The following is a 23942-nucleotide window of genomic DNA, read 5'->3' on the forward strand; positions in this document are numbered from 1 at the left end:
ATTATTTAACTGCACAATCCCTATAAAATTCCAAACACAGAAAAGTAGCTTTTACATTTAATCCCTAGCACAGACTATAGCTACTCTCGGTCTCATCTTTAAGGTCACGAGGACCAGGATTTCTGTCATTTTAAAAATCAGTTCAGAAGGAAGTACCAGATGCTGTTGCGGTTTTGGGGGGGGGGCAACTGTTTGTTTTTAAATAAAGAGGAAATCACCAAACAGCAGAGAAGTTCACTTCTCTGCTCAAAAATGAAAGAAAGACAAATGGAATGAAGTTTTATTGTACTTTTACAGGCAAACAACCCCAAATTTTTGTCAGGAAAAGACAGCATTCTATTCACTGCAGTCTACAGAGAAAAGTTAACAATGGCAACAAAGTAAACAAGCCCAAGTTTGAGAAGTATAAATATTTTAATTCAGTCTTCATAAAAACTATTAGTAATATACATTACTACACAAGTCTCAAGACATGAAAAAACTTTAGAAGTCCTGCTGTTCCTGCAACAGTTATGCTCTTTTCTCCTTAAGTCAAGAAGAAAGCCAAACCAGAAGTAGCTGAAGTTAATTAACATTAACTATTAATAACAGCAATTTTAGTACATTTCCTCGCATCCACATGGAGGAAGCTCAAGTGTTATGCCAAGCTCCATTTTAGGAACTTAACCAAAAACTTCTTTGAATAAAAGTGACACTAGTGAAACTACTTTCCCTACTCAGAAAGGAATGCCACAAAAACCTCACCCTAATATTGAGTTAGTTTTATGAACAGAGAATCTTTGGCACCAAAGGCCTTCTATATATAATCATACATACATCATAATGAGGATACACTTTACTATCACAAAACTTTGCTAGGTAGTTGATTAATCCTCTTCTGTACCACAATCTTCCATTCTTAAGATACTGCTGTGTTAAGCTTCAGAGCTGGAGGATGGCAGAGCAAAGACATTTTGCAAATTTCCCTCTTTACGAAAGAAATGTCCGGACTGTACCCTTTATTGTCCCCCTGCAAATAGGGCATTTCCTAAGGGATGGTGCACATTCTTTGCACACCACTAAGTGACCACATGGAATAAAAACAATAGAAACTTCTTTGTCCATGCAAACTTTACATGTTCTTTCCTCTTGCAATCTTCTTAATTGTTCTTCCATAGGTAAACCTGGAAAAAATAGTTAAATTTTTGTCAGCCTGAATATATGTGAATAGATCAAAATGTATTTATTTAGAGTGTAGCCATGGCCTTTTATTTCCCTACCTGTATTGACTAAATATAGATGGCAGTGAGCATTTTTCAGAGCTTAGAAAGTGGCATGCAAGGAACTAATCTGTACTTGCCAGTTCTGTGAGATGATGGACAGCCCAGGGGTTGGAGGGCAACCAGTGTTTGCATTTTAGCAAATGTTGTACTTTTCTTGGTTGGATATCAGAAACACAAACACAGCCTGACTGGTGGAAGTGGTCTCTATCCAGGCTTATATACTTTTCTTCAGTTTATTAACAGATTAAACTGCAGGACCAGAGCAAACTCAATCTCATGTCTGACAAGTTTTTAATCTACACGCTGTTGGTCAAGCTAGATCTCAGAACACCTATACCCACTCTAGAAAAGCAGAGATGGTACCTGTTCTGAAATGCTAACCAACTATTCATTCTCCAGTCTTTACCTAATGCCTGAATGCTTCTATCAGGATCAAGTCCAGCATGTGCTTCTTGAATTGTTAAGGTTGAGCGCCAGAAAGCTCTGCATCCTGTGATGTGCAAAAGCATGAGCAAGGCACAGGATACAGCTTAGAGCTGATAGACTTACTTGCAAGTATGTACATGCACTTAACTTTTGGTTAACTTATTCAGTCTATATTACTGAAGTAGAATTAGAGAGGGGGTAAAGCACCAAACCTTTTTCTTAACCAAAGTAATTTTCTTTTTTATGTTAGCTGTTTGTTCTACAACAATCTTTAAGATAAGAAGGTAGAATTTAAGGTACCTGAAACATCTTCTGTGGGAACATACTTGATGGTCTTCTCCACTAGAATACAAGAAAAAATTCTTATCATTTAACTAATCTATGTTCAAACAGCATCTGTTTGTTTATTTTTCTTTAGACTGTTGTGAGAGCACTGGTAAGACTTTTATAAAAGGATATCCTTTAAAAACAAAAGGAAACCAGAGAGACATACCAAATAAATCCTTGTAGAGCACAGGGTCACAGTCTCGTAGACAATTCCTGAAGATGCTGGCTGCTTCATTTCCTTTCACTAAAATTGTATCTATCAGTTCCCTTGCCTGCAATGGTATCTGAGTCTTCTGCTTAATAACATCATGCTCAAGTTCTGTTATCACTTTAGCTGATAGTAAACTGCCGAGGATTGGGAGTACACATGTTAAACGTTGGAATAAAGCCATTCGATTCTTCTGGATCAAGTACAAATCATCTGGAACATAAGGGGGAATTAGATAAAAGAATTAGGAATACACTACTCTAAGTTGCACTTCTGTTTAACAATAATTGATACATTCTTTAAACTCTACTTGCAATGTTTGCTTGTTACACATCATTAATAAAACACTCAGCAAGTTTTAGTGATATTTCCGTAATGAACAGACCTAAGGAAACCACATACAAGCAGCTTCTGAGCCACGGCCTGTTCAGCAAGGAAACTTCCTGCTCCCATCTCTAGGTTAAATGATCAGAGAGGATCTTGTATAAATCTCTATTAGTGAGATTTACACTCTCTGGGCAATTGCAAAGAAAAAACTAACACCAACACTAACCCATTGACATGCCAGAGGTTAATTTTTGTCAGTGCTAGGCTGTAAATAAAAGAAAGCACTTCTGTGAAGTGTCTAACACAATTACATACAAGAAAACCAGAAGTACAGCACAACCATACTCTGCAGACTATTTTAATCCTCTACCACAAGCAAGAACAAGAAAATTTCCAGTATGATTACAATGTGTCCATCTATGATCTATGTTTTTTTGAGAGAAATACAACTAGGAAAGAAGCATCCTTAATTCCATTTATAATTGAGAAGTTTCATTATGCTTCACAGACTCAAAATCAGAACGATTTCTTCAGGCTTCAAAACTTACATGGCATTAAAGCAACAGGAAATGTTAAAGACATATCAAATAAACAAATTGCTGACACACATGGGCTGAGTGAGACAGAAAAGCAGATCTTTGGCCATCTTACAGGATGTGAATTTGTAGAAGTTTATGGCCTTCTCTAAGAGGTGGATATGGTGGCTTACTGATTCAAGCAGCTTAAAGAGCAGGCAAATTTGGATAAAAAATAGTAGTGTACCAAGTGTTTCATTAACAGCAATATAAAGGCACACAAATGAAAAAAAATGGCCTTGGAAAGAAGAGATGATTCTGAACCCTTGGCCTCTGCTATGAACCATTCTCCTAAAAGGGAATGAAACAATTCTCAGACTGCTGTTCCATACAGATATCCTGATGCTTTTAGAGAAGCTGATCCTAGCAGCAATTAAATCACTTAGTGCCTAAAAACAAGTATAAAAACTATACATATTACTAACTGCTTCAGATTTCACTTTTATTTATGCCTGATGCCTACCTGATGCCACTTCTTCCAACTGCTTTTCTTTCTCTTCTTCAATCTTCTCATCTTCAGCCATGAGCAGATCAGACACAAGATCATTAACAGTCTTGTAGTTTTCTCCAGTGGCCAAGATTTTACTTTGCACTGTTTGCTTTATCAGCCTTCTACTGAATCCCATCTCCAAGGCAGCTTTAACCACAGGCGTGTTCATCATGATTGCATCTTCTGAATGGCTCTCTCCAGGTTCAAAACGAATAACTAACCAAAAAGGAAAATCCTCATGTATAATATAAAGAATAAAATATCCATACAACCCCAGAAGTCAGACACATCAACATTACCTACACACATGAACACTGAGCAGTAAAAAGTTTCAAGTGTTTAAGAAGAATTTTTGTAAGTAGTTTTAAAAATGAAAGCCAGTGACTCAGTCATGGATTGAATCCAAGATAAACATCAATCCATGTCAGGCCTTTGTTAAAACCTATGTTAATCCAGAGAAACTACTGAGTCCATTGTGTCCTAGCAGCTTTTTTTATACTTAGTTATTTCTAACTTCAGCCTTGAAAAATGGCCTGGGGGTGTGCCAGGGGTGGGGGAGGGAAGTCAGAGTTTATAGGACAAACAATCACTTTATTCCAACTCTTTATCAGTAATTTGCATTCAATTTAGTAAACACCAGACACATGGGATTCTGAGTCATTGTCTTCAGTCAGCAGGGACTAGGACAGCATAAACCCCCAGAGGGTGAGTGGGTTTTTCCATCATAACTAGAGTCCAGCCTAGAAAGACTTCACTGTATCAGCTTGTTCTACCTTCTTCCTTAAATGCTGCTCAGCTCAGAGCATTTACCTAGTTACATGCCTAGAGACAGAATTGCATAACTGCATAGCCATGACACCCTCTAGCAACTGTCCCACCAAGTTCAAACACTTGCTTTGCTTAACCCAACTCTGAAACGAAAAAAAACCAGCAATCAAGTGTGCAAACCCAAAAATTTCAATATGAGCTAATAATGAAAAACAAGATCTCTTAAAGGTGTTTCCTTGGAGCTTGTCAACACAACATCAAAATTATTAAACTTTTAGGAAACAAATCTAAGAATTGGCTATGCAAAGCTAACTCACTTAGCAATCATTAAGTTTGCAAAATGCTGAGTTTAAAAACATGCTTCAATATACATACTTGGAGGATCAAGGTTTTCATCTACAGGCGGATCAGAAGTTGACAAGAGCTGTAGAACACAAGAGAAGTATGTTAATATTGAAGTATTGCTTTTCCCTCTATGTACCTTTCTAACATATTGTTCATCACCAATCCTCCTAAGCTTCCTACCCATTAGATATTTCACCTGCAGTTACACAAGTGCAAATCTGTGCAACTGTATAATCAACACAAAACTAGTGCTGACCACTTCCATGAAGAGGAGTCTGGTTATTCTTGTCATAAGAATTACAAATAGAAACAGTTCACATTGTCTATGCCTGATTTCTGAAATAATAATTACTGATCTGCACTATTCGGTGTATAATCAGAATTTCCCTCTGCTAACACAAAGGAGCTCACTGCCTCATAGGACTCTCCATAAGTAATCTGTAGAGGTTAAACTCTACTAGTCCAAGACTAGCCATGGTTCAGCACTAGCTTCTTTCATGTGCTCATGAAGAGCATTAATGATGTTAGAAACCCAGGAGAAACATACACAGAAATAAGGCAGGAGAATGAACTCAAGGAAAGAACACAGCACTGTTCAACAAAGGAAAACCAACGTTACAGGACAGTAAATATTTACCTGTTCAAGGAGATGGGGGAATCTGGCCTGAATTTGATCTACAAACTCTCTTCCTTTTACACGAAGCAGATACTCACACCTGAAACATTGACAAAAGTGTATCAAATCATACTTTCTACCTGCCAAAGGAAAAAAAAAAACATAGAAGAACGAACAAGTTTAAACCCAGTGTAAGTTAAATACATTTCTCTTCCTTTAGAAGAGAATGCAGCCTTTAGTAGCTTGGTGCAGCCTAGTGTCCAGTGACACTTAGATAAAGTTTTTCCATGACATCCAGCTGTCAGTAGGCTTATGTATATAAATGCAGCAGCTTTACATTCTGCTGCCACTTGTGATCAAAATGGCATGTCATGAGAAGCAACACTGTGTCAGAATCACTACAAAGTGCAGTGATAAACTGTTTCTATCTTGCATCTCACCATTCTTATCTCCTACTCAAATAATTCAAAAGAAAGAATTTAACAAAATATAACACCATTATCACAGTCAGATCTACTTCACTAACACAGGTTTATCTCTTATGTACATTTACTGGCAGGCTTAACACAGTAAGAAACAGTGACATTTAGCTCTACATACATCATATAGTCCAGCAGTAGCTGATAAATTGCCCATGAAAGCCTAGCTGGAGATCTACAATGAGAAGAACTATTATTAGCTTTCCTGAAATTAAGTGCAGCTATTTCTGTAATGGAGGTAGTGATTTCCATGGGCATAGATAGCAATTAGGTATGAAATTGCCATTTAATTATAGGTGACATTAAAAAGTTATTTCTGTCCTTTTTCCAGTAGAGACATACTAGAGCCAGTGAAACTTTCTTCACAAGCTCTTCCACATGTAGGAAACGAAACTGCACAAGCAGAAAAACTGGTTCAAGAGCATTCAGCATGGGCACAAAGGCAGAACCAATGAATTAAACATTCCTTCTACTTCATTCCTCAGCAGCCTTTGCTCCCCTGGATCAGCTTACTGATTGCTTCTCTTACAGAGAAAAGTGTGCTTATTAACAATGCAGTCTCACTTTCTGTTAGTGATCTAGGGATGCAGACAGTTTTTAATAATGAAGGGGAAAGCATTATATGCCATGGTTAAAGAAGAAATGTTTCAATTACACCCACCTACACACTTCAGAGCTTTTAGACATACATGCAATACATACATCCAAATGAAAGAGTGAATCTGCACATCAAATAAAGTTAAACAAAACTACTAAGTGCAGTACATATCTGCCAAAATTAAAACATTTAGGAATATGAACAAATTATGATAAAGATTTTGCAAGTTACCTTGGAAACCACTTTGCATGCTCAATCCATGGATCGTCTCCAGATTCCCAGCACCTTAACCCACCATCACAGCAAAAACACTTCACATCATCATTGCGACCTTTTAAAAAAAACCAAGGCAAAATATCTAGCAAACCTTGACCCCAACTTACTTGAAAGTAAATGGTGACATAGCAGTATGAATAAAACTGGAGAAGGCTGGGTTTCTTACCTACATAGTAAAAGCCAGCATCTGCAAGCTGTTCAGGCTGAACTGGAATTCTGGTTGGCCAATTCACGAATGTTTTAACACGTGCTTCATGGGTCTGCATGCTCACATTTGAAACATTGAAACTCTGCTGGTCTCGGATAAGGTTTTCCACAAAAGGGCAGTTGGGATAGTGTCTCCGATGCTCTGACACAGCATTATCTTTTGGCTCCCAATTACAGAGCTGACCACCACAGGTAAAACAAGCCACTTTGTCTGCTGTCCCCAGGTAATAAAGTCCAGCCTTTGCCAGATCAGTGGGTGAGAGAAACGTCAGTGGCCATGACTGAAAGGTGCGTAGCCTAGCATCTTCTGTCCTCATAGAATGATTGTGAAGCTTAGGGCTCAAGAATGGAAGGTCTTCAGCTGCCCTAGTAGTTACTGGGTCTTGAGGAAAACTGGAAAACGAGCCACTGAAATATCCAACCTGTTCTAAACTTGGAGAAAGTGCTATGGAATGTAGGGACGGTGGGAGACTGTTTGCAACTGAGTGTGGAAAGGCAGAACGAGATGACAGTCCAACGTTGTTAACTGAAAGCATTCTTTGAACAAAAGTGCAGCTAGGATACAGCTGCTTATGTTTTTCCATAGCATTATCTCCTGGCTGCCAGTTATCCAGTGTTAAGCCACAGCTGAAGCACTTAACTTTATCTTGCACGCCCGTGTAATAAAACCCAGCCCGGGCAAGGCTGCGCTCTGACACCGGCGTGTTCATGGGGAAGGTGGAGAAGGTTGACATCCTGTAGAGCTCACAGGACAGGTCATACTTCAGTTCATCACATGGAGCACTCTGCCTCATGATGCTAGCCAAGAAAGGGCTATCTTCCACTATGTTCATAATGGACTGTTTTGGGAAAAATGGGACAAGTCTTCCTCTGGGAGGTAGTTCTGTGCATTAAAGGCAATTTGGAACAACCCCCCACCTGTACAAAAGCAATAAATACTTTAAAGTGTAACCTCAAATGTGCATATGAATAGAACTGACCTCATGATTTAACAGCCTATAAACATTTGGCAAGTTCTTATACCTTAGTTTAGCAACTGCTTTCAGTGCAAAAGCTTCCCCATCCCATTTTAACAATTGAAGAAAGCATGTTGAAAATTAACTCATATAAGCATCACATCCTTTACTTGTTCTGTATATCTGGGAGACCAGTAACAATTTGTCAGGCTCGTGCAGGTCAGATCAAAAGAGGAAAAACCACAAGTGGATTTATCAAAATCCTTTGTCAATAAAGAAACTAAATTGGGGGGCAATTAAAAGAACAGTGTTCTTATCCAGAACATATGTTAGGTGATTTAAGGACAAGATTTCACCCTAGACAGCTGATAAATATGTAGCTTATACACACACAAAGATTTTAGTTTGTAAAACCTCACGGGGAGGCTGAAAAGAAGGGTTTATCAAGTTCAAAGGGCATACAAAAAACAGAGACCCTGAACTGAAGGTACTGAACTGATCTTAGTATATTTGCTACTACTGAACTCCAAAAAAAACACCTCTTAAGTTCTGCATATTGTTGTAACAAGGTCTTAAGATTAAAGAAGTTAGTTTATACTCAACTTCACACGTATAGAATATTCAGCTATTAGAGAAACAAATCCTATACACTGTCTCAGACAAGGATGAACTCTATTAACAAACCTGGGATAGGCTTGTCTACAAGTCAGCACCGAATTAACAGAGCACTTCAGTTTTAACCTGGTGCCTTAGTTACAAGAACAGAGTCACCAGATTTAACATTAATTAATTGCCTTGTGTTGAAACATTCTGATGCTTTATACTGTTGAATTAAGCTTTGCCTGTATGCCATGTTTATGGCATACAGAAGCAATCAGAACTCTCAGATTTAAAAAAAAAAGTATTTGATGCCTTAGTTTCTTTATTTCTGCAGAGAACTACCTCCCAGAGGTAAGACTGAAGTCCCTTCTAAGGTGCCTACGCCTCCATATCGGTACTGACTGTCCTCAAGAAGAAATTGTAAATATCTGTAGTTTAAATAATTCAAATTTTTGTGGCAGAACAAAACCTGTAAGGAAGAAAAAGAATGTTTTAAAATACACAATGATGAGGTGCATGCAATGTCTACACAAACAACAATTACACAAACTGAAACAGCACAAGCTTTTTGCAATTATAGAATGTTAAGGGCTTAAGGATCATCTAGTCCCAACCCCCTTGCCATGGGCAGGGACATCTTCCAGTAGACCAGGCTGCTCAGAGCCACATCCAACCTGGCTGTGAACACTGCCACTATTGGTGTGTCCACAACCTCTCTGGGCAACCTGTTCCAGTGTCTCATCACTCCCACAGTAAAGAATTCCTTCCTAATATCTAACATCAATTTCCTCTCTTTCAGTTTGTACCCATTACTGCTTATCCTGTCACTACAGTTCCTGACTAAGAATCCCTCTCTGGCTTCCCGGCAGACCTTCAGACACTGGCAGGTTGCTATGAGGTCTCCATGCAACCTTCTCTTCTCCAGGCTGAACAGTGCCAAGTTCCTCTACCTGTCTAATGTCAGCTAGAAAGTTTTAGGGAGTCAACCTCACACGCTGTGACACGGAGCGATTTCACACACTTCATTTCCCTGTTATTGACGCATATGCAAAACTGTTTAACCCACAAGCAGAATTTTTTGGCAGATGGATTAATCAGGCTACTTAATCACAAGCTGTATTACTAAAGGTAAGATCCTATACTAAAGAAGTTGTATCCATTTAAATTGGTTTAAGCTTGCAGATTCCCAAACAATGAAGACACAGTTTTATAACACTGATGGAAAGAGTATTAGATCTTCTTATTTAGGTAAATCAAATTATATTTGAAGCAAGGACATCAGCAAAACTGAACTTCCCCAAAAATTCAGGGAAGGGCAAGCACAAAGTTCAAAGGGTTTTTATATATGTAGCTATGAATAAATATAAAATTAGATATTTAGCAGTCTGGTCGATCGGTTTTCAAACAGTTTTTCCAGGAAAGACTCAGTCATGATGACACAGCACTGCAGAAACAGCCCACTGCGCTGAGGCACCAGATCCTGAGCACCAGACCCCGCACGGCGGGGCCTGAGCGCGGCCCCAGCCCCGGCAGCGACAGCCCCGCGTTCCGCGTCCCCCCGCGGTTCCCGGGCCTCTCCGCTCCCTCTCCTCCCGCGGGCCCCAGCCTCGCTCCCCGAGCGGGTTCCAGGGGGCAGCCGCGCTCCCATCCACTGCCGGGACCACAGCCCGGGGCCCCACAGCTCCTTCAGCCCCCGCCGGCGACGCCAGACCGGGCACAGGCCCGGAGCACAGGCGCCCCCCCCGCCCCGGCAGCCGCGCCCCAGCCCGCTCGTACCCACAGCACCCCCCCGCCCCGTACTCACGGCCTCCGAGCAGGCCCCCGCAGCGGGCCCCAGCAAGGCCCAGCCTATATGCGGTGCCTGGCAGGGCGCGGGGGAGAGGTGCCAGCCCCGCCGGCACCGCCCTCCCCCGAAACTCCGCCTCGGGGCTCGCCCGGGAGCTGGCACCGCCTGGCGGGGCGGGCACAGCACCGCCCTCTCCCCGGGCGCCGTCGTGGGGCGACGGGAGGGCTCGGGGGGCCGGGCACCAGGGCTCCGCCTCGGCGGGGGCGGATGGCCCTGCCGTCAGCGGGGAGCTTGGGTACTTTCCTCGGCCCTCTTCCTCGGGCAGGGGAAACCCGAATGTGCTTCCCGGGCGGGGGAAACCCGAGTGTGCTTCCCAGACGGGGATTTCCAGGCCAGGGGCGCGCGGCTGGCGAGCAGCCGGGAACGGAGCGGCCGGGGCGCAGCGCCGGTGGCGGCGGCCCGGGCCCGCGGAGCCCGTGCTGGGACAGGCGGCCCGGTCGGTGCCGGCAGCTCCCACGACACGGGCCGCACACGCAGCGCCGCTCCCCGGGCGGGCGGCCGGGGCAGGGCTCGCCGCAAGCCCCGCGGTTTCACCCTTGCTCCCTGACACCGCCGTACATCACAGCTGGCTCGGCATTTCCTAATATAGGCAGCTCTGCTGCATGTAAGAGGGGAAACAACGTGACCGGTCACTTGAAAGCACCGGGGGAGAACAAGAGGAAGACAAAAGAAGACCATAAATTTCCACTGGAGGGGTTTAAGACCGTATCTCTGCATATCGAAATCTGAAAATTTCCACAGCACCTATCAGAACGCTGACCAAAAGTTCAAAATGTCCCAGCACAGTCATGATCTGGCATTTCCTATGAGCAAACAGCAGATAAGAGATTTTAAAAAGCCCCGTTTTGTGATGACAGATTGGTAGTAGGGTGTTTACACGACTGAGAACTGAAGAGTTAAAACAAGGAAGTGTAACAGCACTATGACACTGGGGGGTAATTCTCTGTATCACAGTTCCAGTAACATGAGTTTGCAAGAAACTCATTCATATATTTTAGAAAACTCTTTCAAAATTCCTGCCATATGTGATGACATCATATATAAGAATGCTGTCAAATTTGAACGGTGGCAGTGACATCTAGTACAGCACAGCTTCTACTGTAACACTACTTAATGTCATATAATCGTAGACAAAAACATTTGCTTTGCAGCAGCTGCAGAAAAAAAGAACGTTAAAAACTTTCTTTTAAAGATTAAAATGGTTGTCACATCCCGGATACATTGTTTTAAGGAAGCTGCTCACACGGGGAAGAGAAGGTTCAAAAATGGAGCCAGCTGATCAAATAGCTTCTGTGAAGAGTGCAGAGGTGTGGTTTTGTTTGACATTGGGAACTGTTCAGTGTCACACAAGGAGCCGAGTTCTGTACTTTTGTTGGTTTTAATTGCAAGTGCTTAAAGATTTACTTTGACTGATTATCCCCAGTTTCAGAGCTTCAAGCAGGACTACCCAGCTGAAGTTACACTGATCTATTATAACAGATTCTTGACGTTTTACTGTACATTCTCCCAAAACTAGTTAACCCAGTGCTCCTCCTTAACTCTCCTCCCTCCCTTTGTGCCGCTCCACACCCAGCCACTATCTGCCCTTGCCCCTGTACCCTTGGCCTCCTGCTAATCTGGCAATAGAAACTGCTATTTCCTCCCCTCCCAGGCTTGAGGGAGCAGTTTCAGGTTCTCCCTTTGTACTTGGCAGCTTTATGTCGCAATGGAGGAAGGGAGGGGGATAAAATAAAAAGCTAAAGGCTAAATAAAAGGCTAAAATTCTTGTGATAAGAGAAAAAGAGGTGCAGCTGTCCTGAGCTGTCGGGTGCTTTCTGCTTGCTTTGCCTCATTCAGTACAGTAGCAGCCCCCTATTCCCAGTAATTCCTTCGCTTTTCAGAGAAAGAAGAGGGAACTTCCCCCACTTAGCTGCAGCGATGGACTGTCCTTTACCAAAGGACATGAAGTAAGAGTGTAACTAAAGGGTTCTTAGGACTGAAAGTCCTGGGAACAGTGCATTATCATTAGCGTTCTGTGTCGGGCTTCAGCCTGGTGCCAGGGTAACTCTCCAGAGGCAGAGTAAGAGGACGGTGCTTAAGCCCCGCCCAAGCTAAATTCGGGCTTTGGCTTTGGTTCTCAGGCTCTGGCATATCAGTAGGACTGTTCCTTATTCCAGCCCTTTCACCAACTGCAGCAACCTTCCAAGATCACAGTCTTGACCTGAAAACCAGAGAGTGGGTGGGTGAAACAAGACCCTCGGCTTTGCAGACTCTTAGCTCTGGAGAGGGGGGAAGAAGGCATCGCTCGGATAAAGCTGTCCTCAACCGAAGAAAACCACAGAGGTCAAAGTGCTGATAAAAGTGCTGCTGCCACAGTACCAGGGTTTACGAAAATAAATCTCATTGTAGTATTGACTGAAGTAGCAAAGGTGAGAGAGCAAATTTCTGCAGGTGGAAGGCAGTGACCTGGCAGCATGAGTGCATTATCACACCAAGTAGCACAGCCAGCCCTTGAAGTACCTGATGCTGCTGTGAAGTCTTCTCTCAAAGTCCTGCTGAATGTCAGTCTCCCCATGCTGTCATCCTTCTCTGATGCATTCTCCAGTTTGCCGTCTTCCACAACATTAAAACGTCTGGCTTTAATGGTGCCTCTGTAGTACACCTCTAAACATCTATGAAGAGGAGAGGTGGAGAAAACACACATTGTTATTTGCATTTCACTTGCTACTGACTCCTGTATCCACTCTCCCAAAATCTAAAACCCTCTGTAAAACCTGTATTAAAAAGTAAAACCAGTTATCACTGAGTAGTGTCCACATTTTTCATCTTTACAAAGGTATCAAATGCCACCATGGGACATGACCTGCTTATTCTGAACTCTGTATTGTTGGCTTCACTGCAGCCATCAACCCTCATTCCAGCAGTAAGGAGTAGATTTCCTCTTATAAACTGACCTAACATGGTGATTAGGGTTCCACAAAAAAACTTTAGAAGGAATTCTTCAACTCCTTCAGGACATAAGGGGAAGACAATGATGAGAGAAATAAGAAAAAAAAAATATATTAAGGAAAACTTTGAAAAAGCCTACTTGAGGCAAAAAATACCAGCTGTAGATAAAGTTGCATTATCTATTCAATTTACAAATGAAGCCAAGAGCAGAGTAGCTCTAACATCCTGTAAACACGAGATCAGATAAACTATGTTATGATAATCTATGTGGGTGCAGATGCCCACTTAGTTTTGACTAAACACAAAACACAGCAGCCTTTTTTTTCTTTTTTTTTTTTTTTTTTTTTTTTTTTTTTAGTCACAGATTTGTTCACCTTTGCCCAGGGAGAGGGGAATTGAAGTTTCTCTTCAGTTGAGAGGCCTCATGAGTTTAACATCCACAGATTGGGAGTAGCCAGAAGATGCACAGGAGATAAGACAACATTGAGGAACATTACCTCAAGATACCTGGTCTGGGAACAGATCAATAAGAGAACCAAAGAATGAGGACCAGATTAGCATCAACGGCAAAGGATCAATAAACAATAGGAGATCGAATACTAAGAGTTGTGTCATTTAAGACCAATGAACACGAACTTCTTTGGGGTTTTTATATAGAAATATGTGAAAAGTCTGGTAAAGAACCATGTGAATGATTTTCACTGCACAACCTGGGCATGTATCAATGTAATAATTTCTGTTGCACATCCTGGCCAGAATAAAGTAATGACTTGATTCTCTAGCACTGAAAAGATGTTGTTGTAGAGTTTCTGTTTTTCCCATAGTTTCAGTGACAGGGGCACCTACATCTACACCAGCAATAATGATTACTTTTTCTCTTTTTTTAAATGAAACTTTTTAAATTGCATTTGGGCATATAGCAAAAAAAAAAAGTCACAAGGGACAAATATAATATCTAGATATTTAGGGCATCCATGACTCATTGTGATAACCTTAAATGTTCAAGGAAAAAAAACCATCTTGCTCCTCCCTTTCTGAAGGTCAGTACATTCAAAGTCTGAAAAGTTTCCATTCCCTTTGCACACAGACAAGAGTTTTCTTTTTCACATCCTCCTACACAAAGGATCACGAGTACAAAAGTTTAGGTTTACCTAAATCAGTTGTGGGCTCTCTCACATTTAGTGCTCAGATAAATTCTCCCATAAGCCATCAGTAGTCTCAAGAACATATCAGAGCCACACTGAATAAGCCGAGGCTTTTAAATCAGTCAGAAACTCTCATTAATATTTACTTGGAAGATAAAAAATAATCAGAATGAATTGCAAGAAGGTCTTGGTAAATGTTGTGTTCAATTCTCTTTTTAGATTGGAGAATCTGCTCACTTTTCAAAGTTTTATTTTCTGCTTCTAGGAAGACCATTTTGTTCTCCTGGTGCTATAACTAACATATATTCAGCAGGAGATAGGAACGTGAAGAATGCCAAAGCAGAGATGCTTTGACTAAAATAAACCGCAATCAGGTGGAAAGAGGACTGCTTTTATATTAGGGAAATAAAAAGGCTTCTATTCAACTGCTTCAAATTGTGTCAATTGAGAGCCCCACATTCCAGGGTTTTTTCCAAAGGAGTTGTCTTTCTAAACAGCAGGTTGTCTGCTTTGACTCCAAGTTACTTCCTGCTGTCCGAGTAAGAAAATTTCTCTAGATCTGATTTCCCTCATTTATTCCTCATTATCTCTCTGCAGATTTTAAAACCTTCCCAAGGTGTTTAACTTGCTTTAGTTGAATCGGCTGTTGCTATTCATGCTCTTGGGGATTTTTTTATGTCACTATTCCTTCAGCTGAAAGAGAATCAAATGTGGCACTGTTTAATTTCCTGAAGATTATACTGGAGGTTTTCTACCAGGACTGGGGCTAGGTTCAGGAAGATACAAGTGATTTCTAAGTCATGCTAAATGTGATTCCATCACGCTTTACCTAGACAATGGGTGATTGCCTTGACAAAGAGTTCAAAGAGTTTAAAAGGCCAAATACCTCAGAAGACAAATCATCCATTCAGAGGCTACAGATACAAGATGAAGTTTCCCGAAGTATCTACATCACCTTTTCAAACGGCATATAAGCACATGGGAACAAACTAACTCCCACAAACCCACTTACAAAGAGGAGCTTAAGCCTTCTGTTGCAACATACAAAATAAGGCCCTAATTCTGTAAGCAAAACCAGAAATCTGATCTCTGTGCCTGCCCGAGATCCCAGTGCAGCTCATGGGGAACTGATTTGTGATTTACAGCAAAACCAAAAACCCCAAGCCCCTGTGTCCAAACTGAACAAGCCACAAATCAGCTCTCTATGAACAACAATGGCACAAGCAGTTGTAGCAGACACAGGGTTAAATGACAGGAGTGGGGCTGCTTAGGTTAATCCTGGTGCCAAATGGTACTAAAACTGCAGCCTGAGAGAAGCTGAGCTTTCCATTTTTGTATTCTGCTGCACAGTACTACGTTTTGAAAGAACAGAAGAGAAAGAAGAGGAATCATAGTTGAACTGAAAATGGTTTCACTTTCACTTCTTAGGACTTACAGGAATAAATAAATGAAAAGTAAAGTAGCATGCACTACTGAAAAAAGTTTCTTTTCAACATTAAATTGTAATACATTCATGAGAATATATTAGAGGAAAAACATAGTGAAAACAGAAAAAGAGTGATGTGTCTTTGATAAGGGATATTCTTTTATACTGATGTATTTTTTTTATATTTGATTTGATATATTGGGATAAGGGATACTAGCTTTATAAACTAGTATTTTTTGGCTAGTAGCTCCAAATTTGTTATTAACTTACATATCATGTTACATGGATACATGTAACAGGGAGGGGATTCAGGTGAGGAACAAGTGCCAATTGAGTGAATATAAATGGCTATTTATGACAAGGTTAGAAGACTGGGTTTGTAGAAGCTGGAATGTTCTGTCAAATTTTGACAGATTTGCTGTTGAATTGTTTAAAGAATTAAAAAGTTATTGGGGTGGAGTGGACAGACAGATACTTTCTTATAAAAAAAAAAGATTGAATAAATGAGATGCCAAAGTCAGGCTAAAATGACATGAGGTGTCATGCTGAATACTCACTTGGTGTTTTTTAGTGGACTAGCTAGGAAAACTGTTCTGTTCCTGGCACACTTATTCAGAAGGACCACCTCAGACTCAGAAAACAAAGAGTATACTGACAGGGCTTAATTCAGCATCAACCAGTGGCTGCACTGACCTAAAATCCATCTATCCCAGTACCAACCAGTACCAGACATCCCTGGTATCAGCTAATTTCTTTCTGTAATGAAAACTGTCTCAGCCTTTAGTACAATAATCTGGGCCTATTATCTGAAGATCAATGTTACTAATTGAGATAATCCAAAAGGTCACTCCAGTCCTTATGAACAAAGATTTTTTGGGGAAAAAGAAGTTTGCATGCAAATTGAAACATTCTTGAGTCAGGAATTCAGAGTGGCAGTGAGCACAGCTGGCTTGAGAAACAGGAGTTAGATGCTGTGTTCATTACCCCACAGTGTTGCTGAGACAAAGGGTACAGTAGCCTTGGAGAAGCAAAGGATCCTTTGTTTCTCTGCTGAGTTATTTCAGTGAGAAAGACTTTTTTCCTCTGAAAAAGCACTGTCCTAAAGATCACTGAGATCAAAGAATGTGAAAAGGGCAGAGGTAAGATTCTCCCATCCTTCCATTGTGCAAGACTCAAGAAACCCCATTCCTAAAACAGAAGACAATAAGAACATGATTTGAACAAAAAGAAAAAGCCTGATAAAACGTGCTTGTACAGCATCTGGAAAATTAAGCTCCAGCCTCTGAGGCTTTAAGTCTCTACTTTAAAAATCATTAATGTCTTAAGTCGACATGAGGTGGATTTTACCCTGCTCTGAGAATCAAGTACATATTTAAAACAGACTAGACCATCAGTTCTGAGACACAAGGTGCTGTGCTCCCTTCAGGCTCTGGAATAGTGGAGATTAAATTACCATCTAAGGGCTGGCACAGAAGAAGTCTCAATATCAAATGTGTTGAAGCCTTAGGTACACAGCATGATTTCTAGCACCACCTGCACGTTGAGAAACACAAATGCAAGGGTCTGAATAAAGTACCGGTGTCTTGAGGCTTGATACTGGCCTCTTGCCACTTCCTTATGACTTCCTTAGTTTGATTTTAAGGAAAACTACCTTTTATCCTGTCTCAAAGCTCTTCCTAATAGGGTTTTGAATGTATATCTAACTAGGAACATGGTTTGTGTCTGAACTTTGTCAAACACGTACTGTAGGTCTCCAGTACACTGTTTCTTTCACTTGGCCACACAGTTATAAGCACAAAACAAGCTACTGTGAGAACATTTCCAAAACTAAGCAAGTTATCTTCCTTTGAAAGTATATACAAAAATTTGGCATCGGCCCAGGACTGTAGGAGTTTCTGGGTTTTTCTGTGATTCTGTTTTTCTTGCTTGGGAACAATAGTGGTATTCATGCCTAGGCAGTTCATGAGGTTACAGCTTCTGAGGCTGTGTTTTTCAATACGCAGCAATTGCTATAAAAGATGCAGCATACTTCAGTGTCACCACAGTGATTTCCCTTCTGCTGGCTCCTGTGGAGTAACTTTAAAATGTATGTGTTTTGAAGTGAAACATTGCTTATACATACGAAGCTACTCAATCCTGCATCCAGACATGTAGGCCTATGGGCCAAGACTTGGTAGACAGGAATACATGTACTTTGTTATTGTGAGAGCTATTCTTTTGTTTCTTGTCCTTTCAAATCTCTTTCCCCCTCCAGTCAACTCCTTTCTACCTAATGCTAATCTCCTGCACACAGAAAATGAGTGCATTTATACAATATCCTGTTTGTCAAACGTTGTTTTGTCCCTTTAGTTATTACACACAAGCACTCTTCAGCTGACAAGTTGTCAGCTGCATTGTTTACAGGTTGTCAGGCCTCCCACATTACAGTGTACTTGCCCAGCCTCAGAGAGAAAGACTATGGCTTTTTCATAGACAAAAATAAGCAAAAAAAATTCATTGCAAACCAATTTCTTCTGTTCAATAAAGAGTTGAACAAAAGACAAGTGTCTGCAAAGCAATGTGTGTTTGTCTTCTGTAACATAACACTATGGCAGGCACTGCAGTGAGCTAGGGAAGGCAGGCATGCCACAGCAGCTCTGAAAACAAAAAGAGCTGCTGACCAACAAAACTCTGGTGAAACACCAAAAAAGGGTGCAGCATCTGAATGTCAGGAAAGAGACAAAGGTTACAATGATGCAATTGCCAAGAGAGAATCATCTAGTAAAATGTGTAAGGGCTACAGAATAGTTTTATATATATATATATATATATCTGAGCTGGTCAGTCTTTACAGTCGAAGGAAAAGAAGAACATACCTTCAGGATGTGTTTTTGTATTAAATCCTAAAATAGACATTTCAAATGGATTACATGCATCACCCCAAAGTGTGTTTTTCTTTCTGTCGATTGCTAAGGAGATGAGAGTGTTAAGGCACTAGGGAGGTTGTTCCCAGGTCTTGCATTTTTGTAACATCATTAGGAGGCAAACATAACTAAAATCAGAGGACAAAGGAAAATTATAAACGAGTCAGTGGTTGTTCCAGATATGTCTTTTAGTGCATGGTTTATGTAGCAAAGGCAGGAACACTGTCACTATAGGACACGAAAGAACACAAGCGCACACCGCTGCTTCTAAGGTGAAGAAGAAAAGGGAAGTTTATTTTCTGACTCAAACATTTATAGTTTTCTAAAAGTGACAGTGGATTGGAGGGTGACAGTGCCACCTCTGCAATGACACTGGACAAACCAACAGTCCATCAAATTTCTCTTTTTCCATAAAAGAATGCAAAACAACAAGTTATTTACAGAAAGTGTGTAAGAAAGTTTGCTACAAGAATGTCAACATCAGAAAGCTTAGAAAATCTTAAAAGATCAGAGCGACAGAACCCAACAATTCTTCTCATGAACCAGACCTGTGATCTGCTGTCATTTCTAGGAACCACAGAAAATACAAGAAATTCTATAGCAGGAAATTATGAGTAAACACCAAAGCTCTTCGGATATTTTTTCTTTTTGTTTCTGTCCATTTTTTACTTTTTCGAAAACTTTTTTTGACCTGACAATTTAATTAAAAACTGCAGAAAAACAAAACTAAAATTCTTCCTTTTGAGGCATGAGATCAGAACAAGAATTAGGTTTCTTTTGTTTCTTTTTTAAAGCACTGTTTTGGAGTGGGTTTTTTTAGAAGCTAATCAGGAAAGGGTCATTGTTTTACTGGTGCAATTACATATAATGAGCCATGGCAATAACATATTCCTAAGAGGACACTGTCTGTGAGCATCCTTTGCAGGCCTCAGCTCATATAACACCAGCCCAGGAGGCCTAGGCTGGGCAGCCACGTGCACTGGTCCCAAAAAGCCTTTTCTGAGCAACAAGCACCTTCTCTTGGGTTGGCCTGCAGTAAAGGCACTGCCCCCACTGTCCCAATGCCACATTTGAACATGAAAATCCAGGTACTCACCAGCCATGGCAGCTGCATTTCACATTGCAGCAGTTCAGCCATCTCATCCTCATTCTGTATGTTTAGCAGGTAAAATAAAATGCAGGAGGTGGCTGCTGTTGGGGCAGCCAGAGGGAACAGAGGAGCACAGGATGAACAGCTCATCGGGAAAATGGTCCTGCAAAAGAGCACAGCAGTGCATTTCACACATCAGAATTTTGGAAAGCTGAGCAGGCCACAGGTGGGTTCAGGCACATAGAAAATTTTGACATACTTACAAAGTGTGGCATAGGGCCAAATTTCACAAACAAGTATTCAAGAAAATCAGAATTATTTGGCTGCTCCCACCAAGGGCTGTGCTTTCCAGAGTATGATCTATCATGCAGCATGACAGCGGTATTTTATTGCCAAAGAAGCTTCAGTGGAATCCTCAGTGAGGTTTCAGATTGGTTTCTGGGAAATGGACTTTCCAGAGGGCAGGATATTTGACAGCATTACACTCAAAATTTGTGGGAATTGCCTTTGAGTCTGAAGGGATGTGAGAGTTCATGGATTGAATATGGAATTTCCCAGTCCATGGAGCCAAGGACTCAGAGGAGTGATGCGCATCACTGCTGCAGGGCTGGAGTGTCTGCTGTTCCAGCAGAAGTGTGTGCACCAGGCACAGTCCATCCCTGAGGTTCCTTGGGCTAGCTGCAGTCATCCTAAGTGCTGCAGCCCACACACCTCAAAGGAAGGCTGTTTTGAAGAGAGGGAAGCAATACAGACAGACTATCTCACCTTGACATTCCCCATCACCTCCTGCACCCAGCCACTGCTGAGCCCACAAGGCTGTGCTTCCTCCATCTGTGCCCCAAAAGGGAGCTGCAAACAGCTGTCTCTGTCCCTCAAAGAGAATTTACAGGACCTTGTTGACTTGCAGCACAGGAGAAGCCAGGATTCAGGTAAAATCTGTGTTTTCTGGGCAGCCTGTAAACTGGAAAAGATCCAGTGCAGGCAGAGCACAGACACTAGCACTGACTCAGTGTTACCCACATGCATCCAGTTCAAAGGACAACCAGGGCAGGCCATGTCCTGCCACGTGGCCACATTCCTGGAGCAGGAGGTGGTTCTTGGGCTTTTCACACAGAATTTGGTTAAGAGGTCTATGCAAATCAGCAGGTCATAGGCTGTGACTTAGGCAGTGAACCTCCAAGGCTGCTTCTGGTCACAGGAAGTGAATGAGATAAAAATTAATATAAAGAGAAAGAACAAAGTACAGCATTGTCTGCAAGGATTTAACCACCCGTGTGCCAAGTGCTGGGGACACATGGAACTTTTTTATCCTACCAGAGTTTAGAGGTACTATTGCAATTTTCTATACAGAGTTCTGTTACATGAATTCATAGAATTATAGAAAGGCTTAAGCTGGAAGCAATCTTAAAGATTATTTAGTTTCAGCCCCACTACCATGGGGAAGTACACCTTCCACTAGACCAGGTTGCTTAAATCAGCACTAACCCAGCTTTGAATGCTTCCAGGGATGGGTCATCCACAACCTTTCTGGGCAACCTATTTCAGTGTCTCCCCACACTCATAGGAAACAACCTCTTCCTAATGTCCAAACCCACCTTCTATAGTCACACCACATGCCATAAAGGTTTTTCCTCAATAGCTTTAACTTCAGAGAATCTTCTCCTTCAGTCACACTCAGCCACTTGCCATTTTTTGACTCTGAAAATTAGGGCTAGGAAACAGTCCTGGCAGTCCAAATGCCAGTCCTTCTAATAGTGTGCCACTCTACACAGTGAGGTTTCTGCTGATTTGGCTCAGCTAGGCATTAGTTTAAAAGAAATTGAACCTGAAGAGAACTGGGTATCAAAAACTAAACTTCGGTAGTTTTCAAATTTTTTTTGTTTGTTTTAATCAGTTGGTTAAGAGAAAAAGAAAAAAAATTCCCCCCAGTTTTGCCTGGCAGAGTCAACTCTTCTCTGTCAACTCTTTTTGAAAATGAAAGCAGTGACCATGCTTCATTCACTTTCTCTAAAATTAACACAGAATCCCAAATTAATTAAATTATGATAAACATTAGAGAAAAAGATCATGCATTTGCTAATCTCATCCTATGTAATTAGGCATGACAAGTCTTACCTCTGTTCCATTGGAAACATAGCAACGAGTAAAAAGCAGAGACCCAGGGAGCTAATTTGGTTTCCTGATCTCGGATTTGCAGAGGTATCTTGTTAAAGCAGTGACTTGAACATCACACAGAGCACAGACACACTGCTTGCCACAGGATGAGGAAATGCCAAAAGGGGGCTGGTGGTGTTTTAGCACCACCGGGTGGACAAATTAGGGAAAAAAAGTTCATTTTTGAGACTGAATGCATGGGTGTCCTGGCAGACAATAGTCCCACCTCGAAGCAGGAGCCCTGAGCAGTGTCCCAACCTCACCTGTGCTGTTCTTCTTATTGGCAAATATCTCAGGAAGTTCTCACACATCCCTTCACCAAACTAGGCATTTCTGTTACACTGCATGTGATCCCAGAGTCTGGAAAGTCTTCCCAGAAAACACCAGATTTGCAAATACAAACATAGTATCTGTAAAAATTATGACCACAATAGAAAACAAACACGATCTATGATTTTTAATTCAGAATTTTGGTTACCTCAGAAATAGCTCAGATATTACTCAGACACTTCTCCAGTGTTTTCTGCCAGTTTTGTTTCTATGTTGAAATCTGTTCCTGGTAGGTAAATGAGTGGGTTCCTTAAATCATAGGAAAAAAACTGCTTAATGTAGTGTTTCAAAGTGTTTCTTACACCTTGACTGTTCTGTGGGCTTTTGGACAGTAATTGTTGTGGGTGGCTGGCCTTGGACAGCTTTGAATGCTGCTCACAGCAGATATATGAGGACATGTAGCAGCTGTAGCTAGGTAAGAACTGCTTTCCCTTGGCACCAGATAAGACAGTTTGTTGAATTAAGTGTAAAAGTGCTCTCACCCTCCCACCTATATCCTATGTGCTTTACTGGCACACTTCTGCCGAAAGCTTTGGCCAGCCCTGCACCCTGTGGCTTATCTGTTATGGATCTTTCTTTGGATTGCACTGCAGCCCAGAGAGCCCTTTGTGCCACTCCAGGAAAGCACACGCTGTCTCTGTATGGGGCACTCACCTTTGGCTGAAAAAAGCCAGGGAGGAGGTGAAAGCACGGGGCATTTTGGCAGCAGGACCCCTACCCTGGCCCTGTGCCCCCTCACCAGGCTGGTGGAAAGCAGGCACAGATGGCTCCATTCCAAAAGGGGATCTTCAAGTTGATGTGGGAGACAAGGAGTGGCAAAGCTCTCAAAATACATCCTATAAAAGGGTAACACTTGGGTGACTGGTGAGTATCCTTTGGGGTACCTGACCTCACTGCTGTAGCCTGGAGATCTCTCCTGGCAGCAGCTCCAGGGCATACTGCACACACCCTTTCTGCAAATTCCACATTTAACAGCAGGTTTGCTGCTTGCTTATCGCACACAGCCCGCCTGCTTAAAATAGGAGCATTTGAGCTGACGCCTCAGGTCCTCTCAGCTTTGAATGAAGGAGGAAAAAAAATCCCCTTCAGGGATTCAAAGTGTACAAATTGTAGTTCTTGCTAATCTGTGTCATGTACTTCTCCTTTGTCCTGCTCACACAGCTCTGAGGGTCAAGTGAACTGCTCAGTCAGGTCAGGTAGATTTCTTTATAAGACATCAGAATACTTGAATCCGAAACAATGCAGCCAAAGACAACTAGTCATGTGCCTAAAGAAAGTGAGAAGGACTCTGACTAGTATTTTGCATGTCAAGGTAGTTTGGTGCAAGAAAATCCACCTCCTACCTACCTGCCACTGTACCATAGCAGGCATGGCATTTACATCTTCAGCCTCAGCACTCTATAATCCTTGGCTACTTGATAGTCGAAGCATCTGTAGGAAGACTGGCAAATCGTGGCATTATTGCAAGTTACCTGTTACCCAGACATGTTGGTTGTACTCATTTAACGCTTCAGAGTAAGGAGGGAATTCACAGCAGCTCCTCTGCAGCCTGGACACATGGGCTGTGCAGTGGGCTACCAGGCCAGGGGGCCTCAGCCTGGTGGCCCAGGTGCCAGGGCTGGCTCACCCTCTCGGCTGATGGCACACAAGTGCAGCCACA

The 23942-nt window shown here is 41.8% G+C and overlaps 1 protein-coding gene across 1 annotated transcript; it reads right to left on the reverse strand.

Annotated features, from left to right (window-relative positions):
* Positions 1–395: 395 nt before the first annotated feature.
* On the reverse strand, positions 396–10451 carry LOC115907457 (inhibitor of apoptosis protein-like). Its single transcript, XM_030955394.1, has 9 exons — positions 10265–10451; positions 6864–8929; positions 6653–6752; positions 5366–5444; positions 4759–4807; positions 3589–3831; positions 2182–2436; positions 1989–2030; positions 396–1163 (listed from the first exon to the last, which is right to left on the reverse strand). Exons 2-9 carry the CDS (start codon positions 7735–7737, stop codon positions 970–972), a joined length of 1836 nt encoding a protein of 611 aa, XP_030811254.1. The 5' UTR covers positions 7738–8929; positions 10265–10451; the 3' UTR covers positions 396–969.
* Positions 10452–23942: the final 13491 nt, after the last annotated feature.

Source organism: Camarhynchus parvulus, chromosome 1 (assembly GCF_901933205.1).
Source record: "Camarhynchus parvulus chromosome 1, STF_HiC, whole genome shotgun sequence".
In the NCBI taxonomy this organism is placed as follows: Eukaryota; Metazoa; Chordata; class Aves; order Passeriformes; family Thraupidae; genus Camarhynchus; species Camarhynchus parvulus.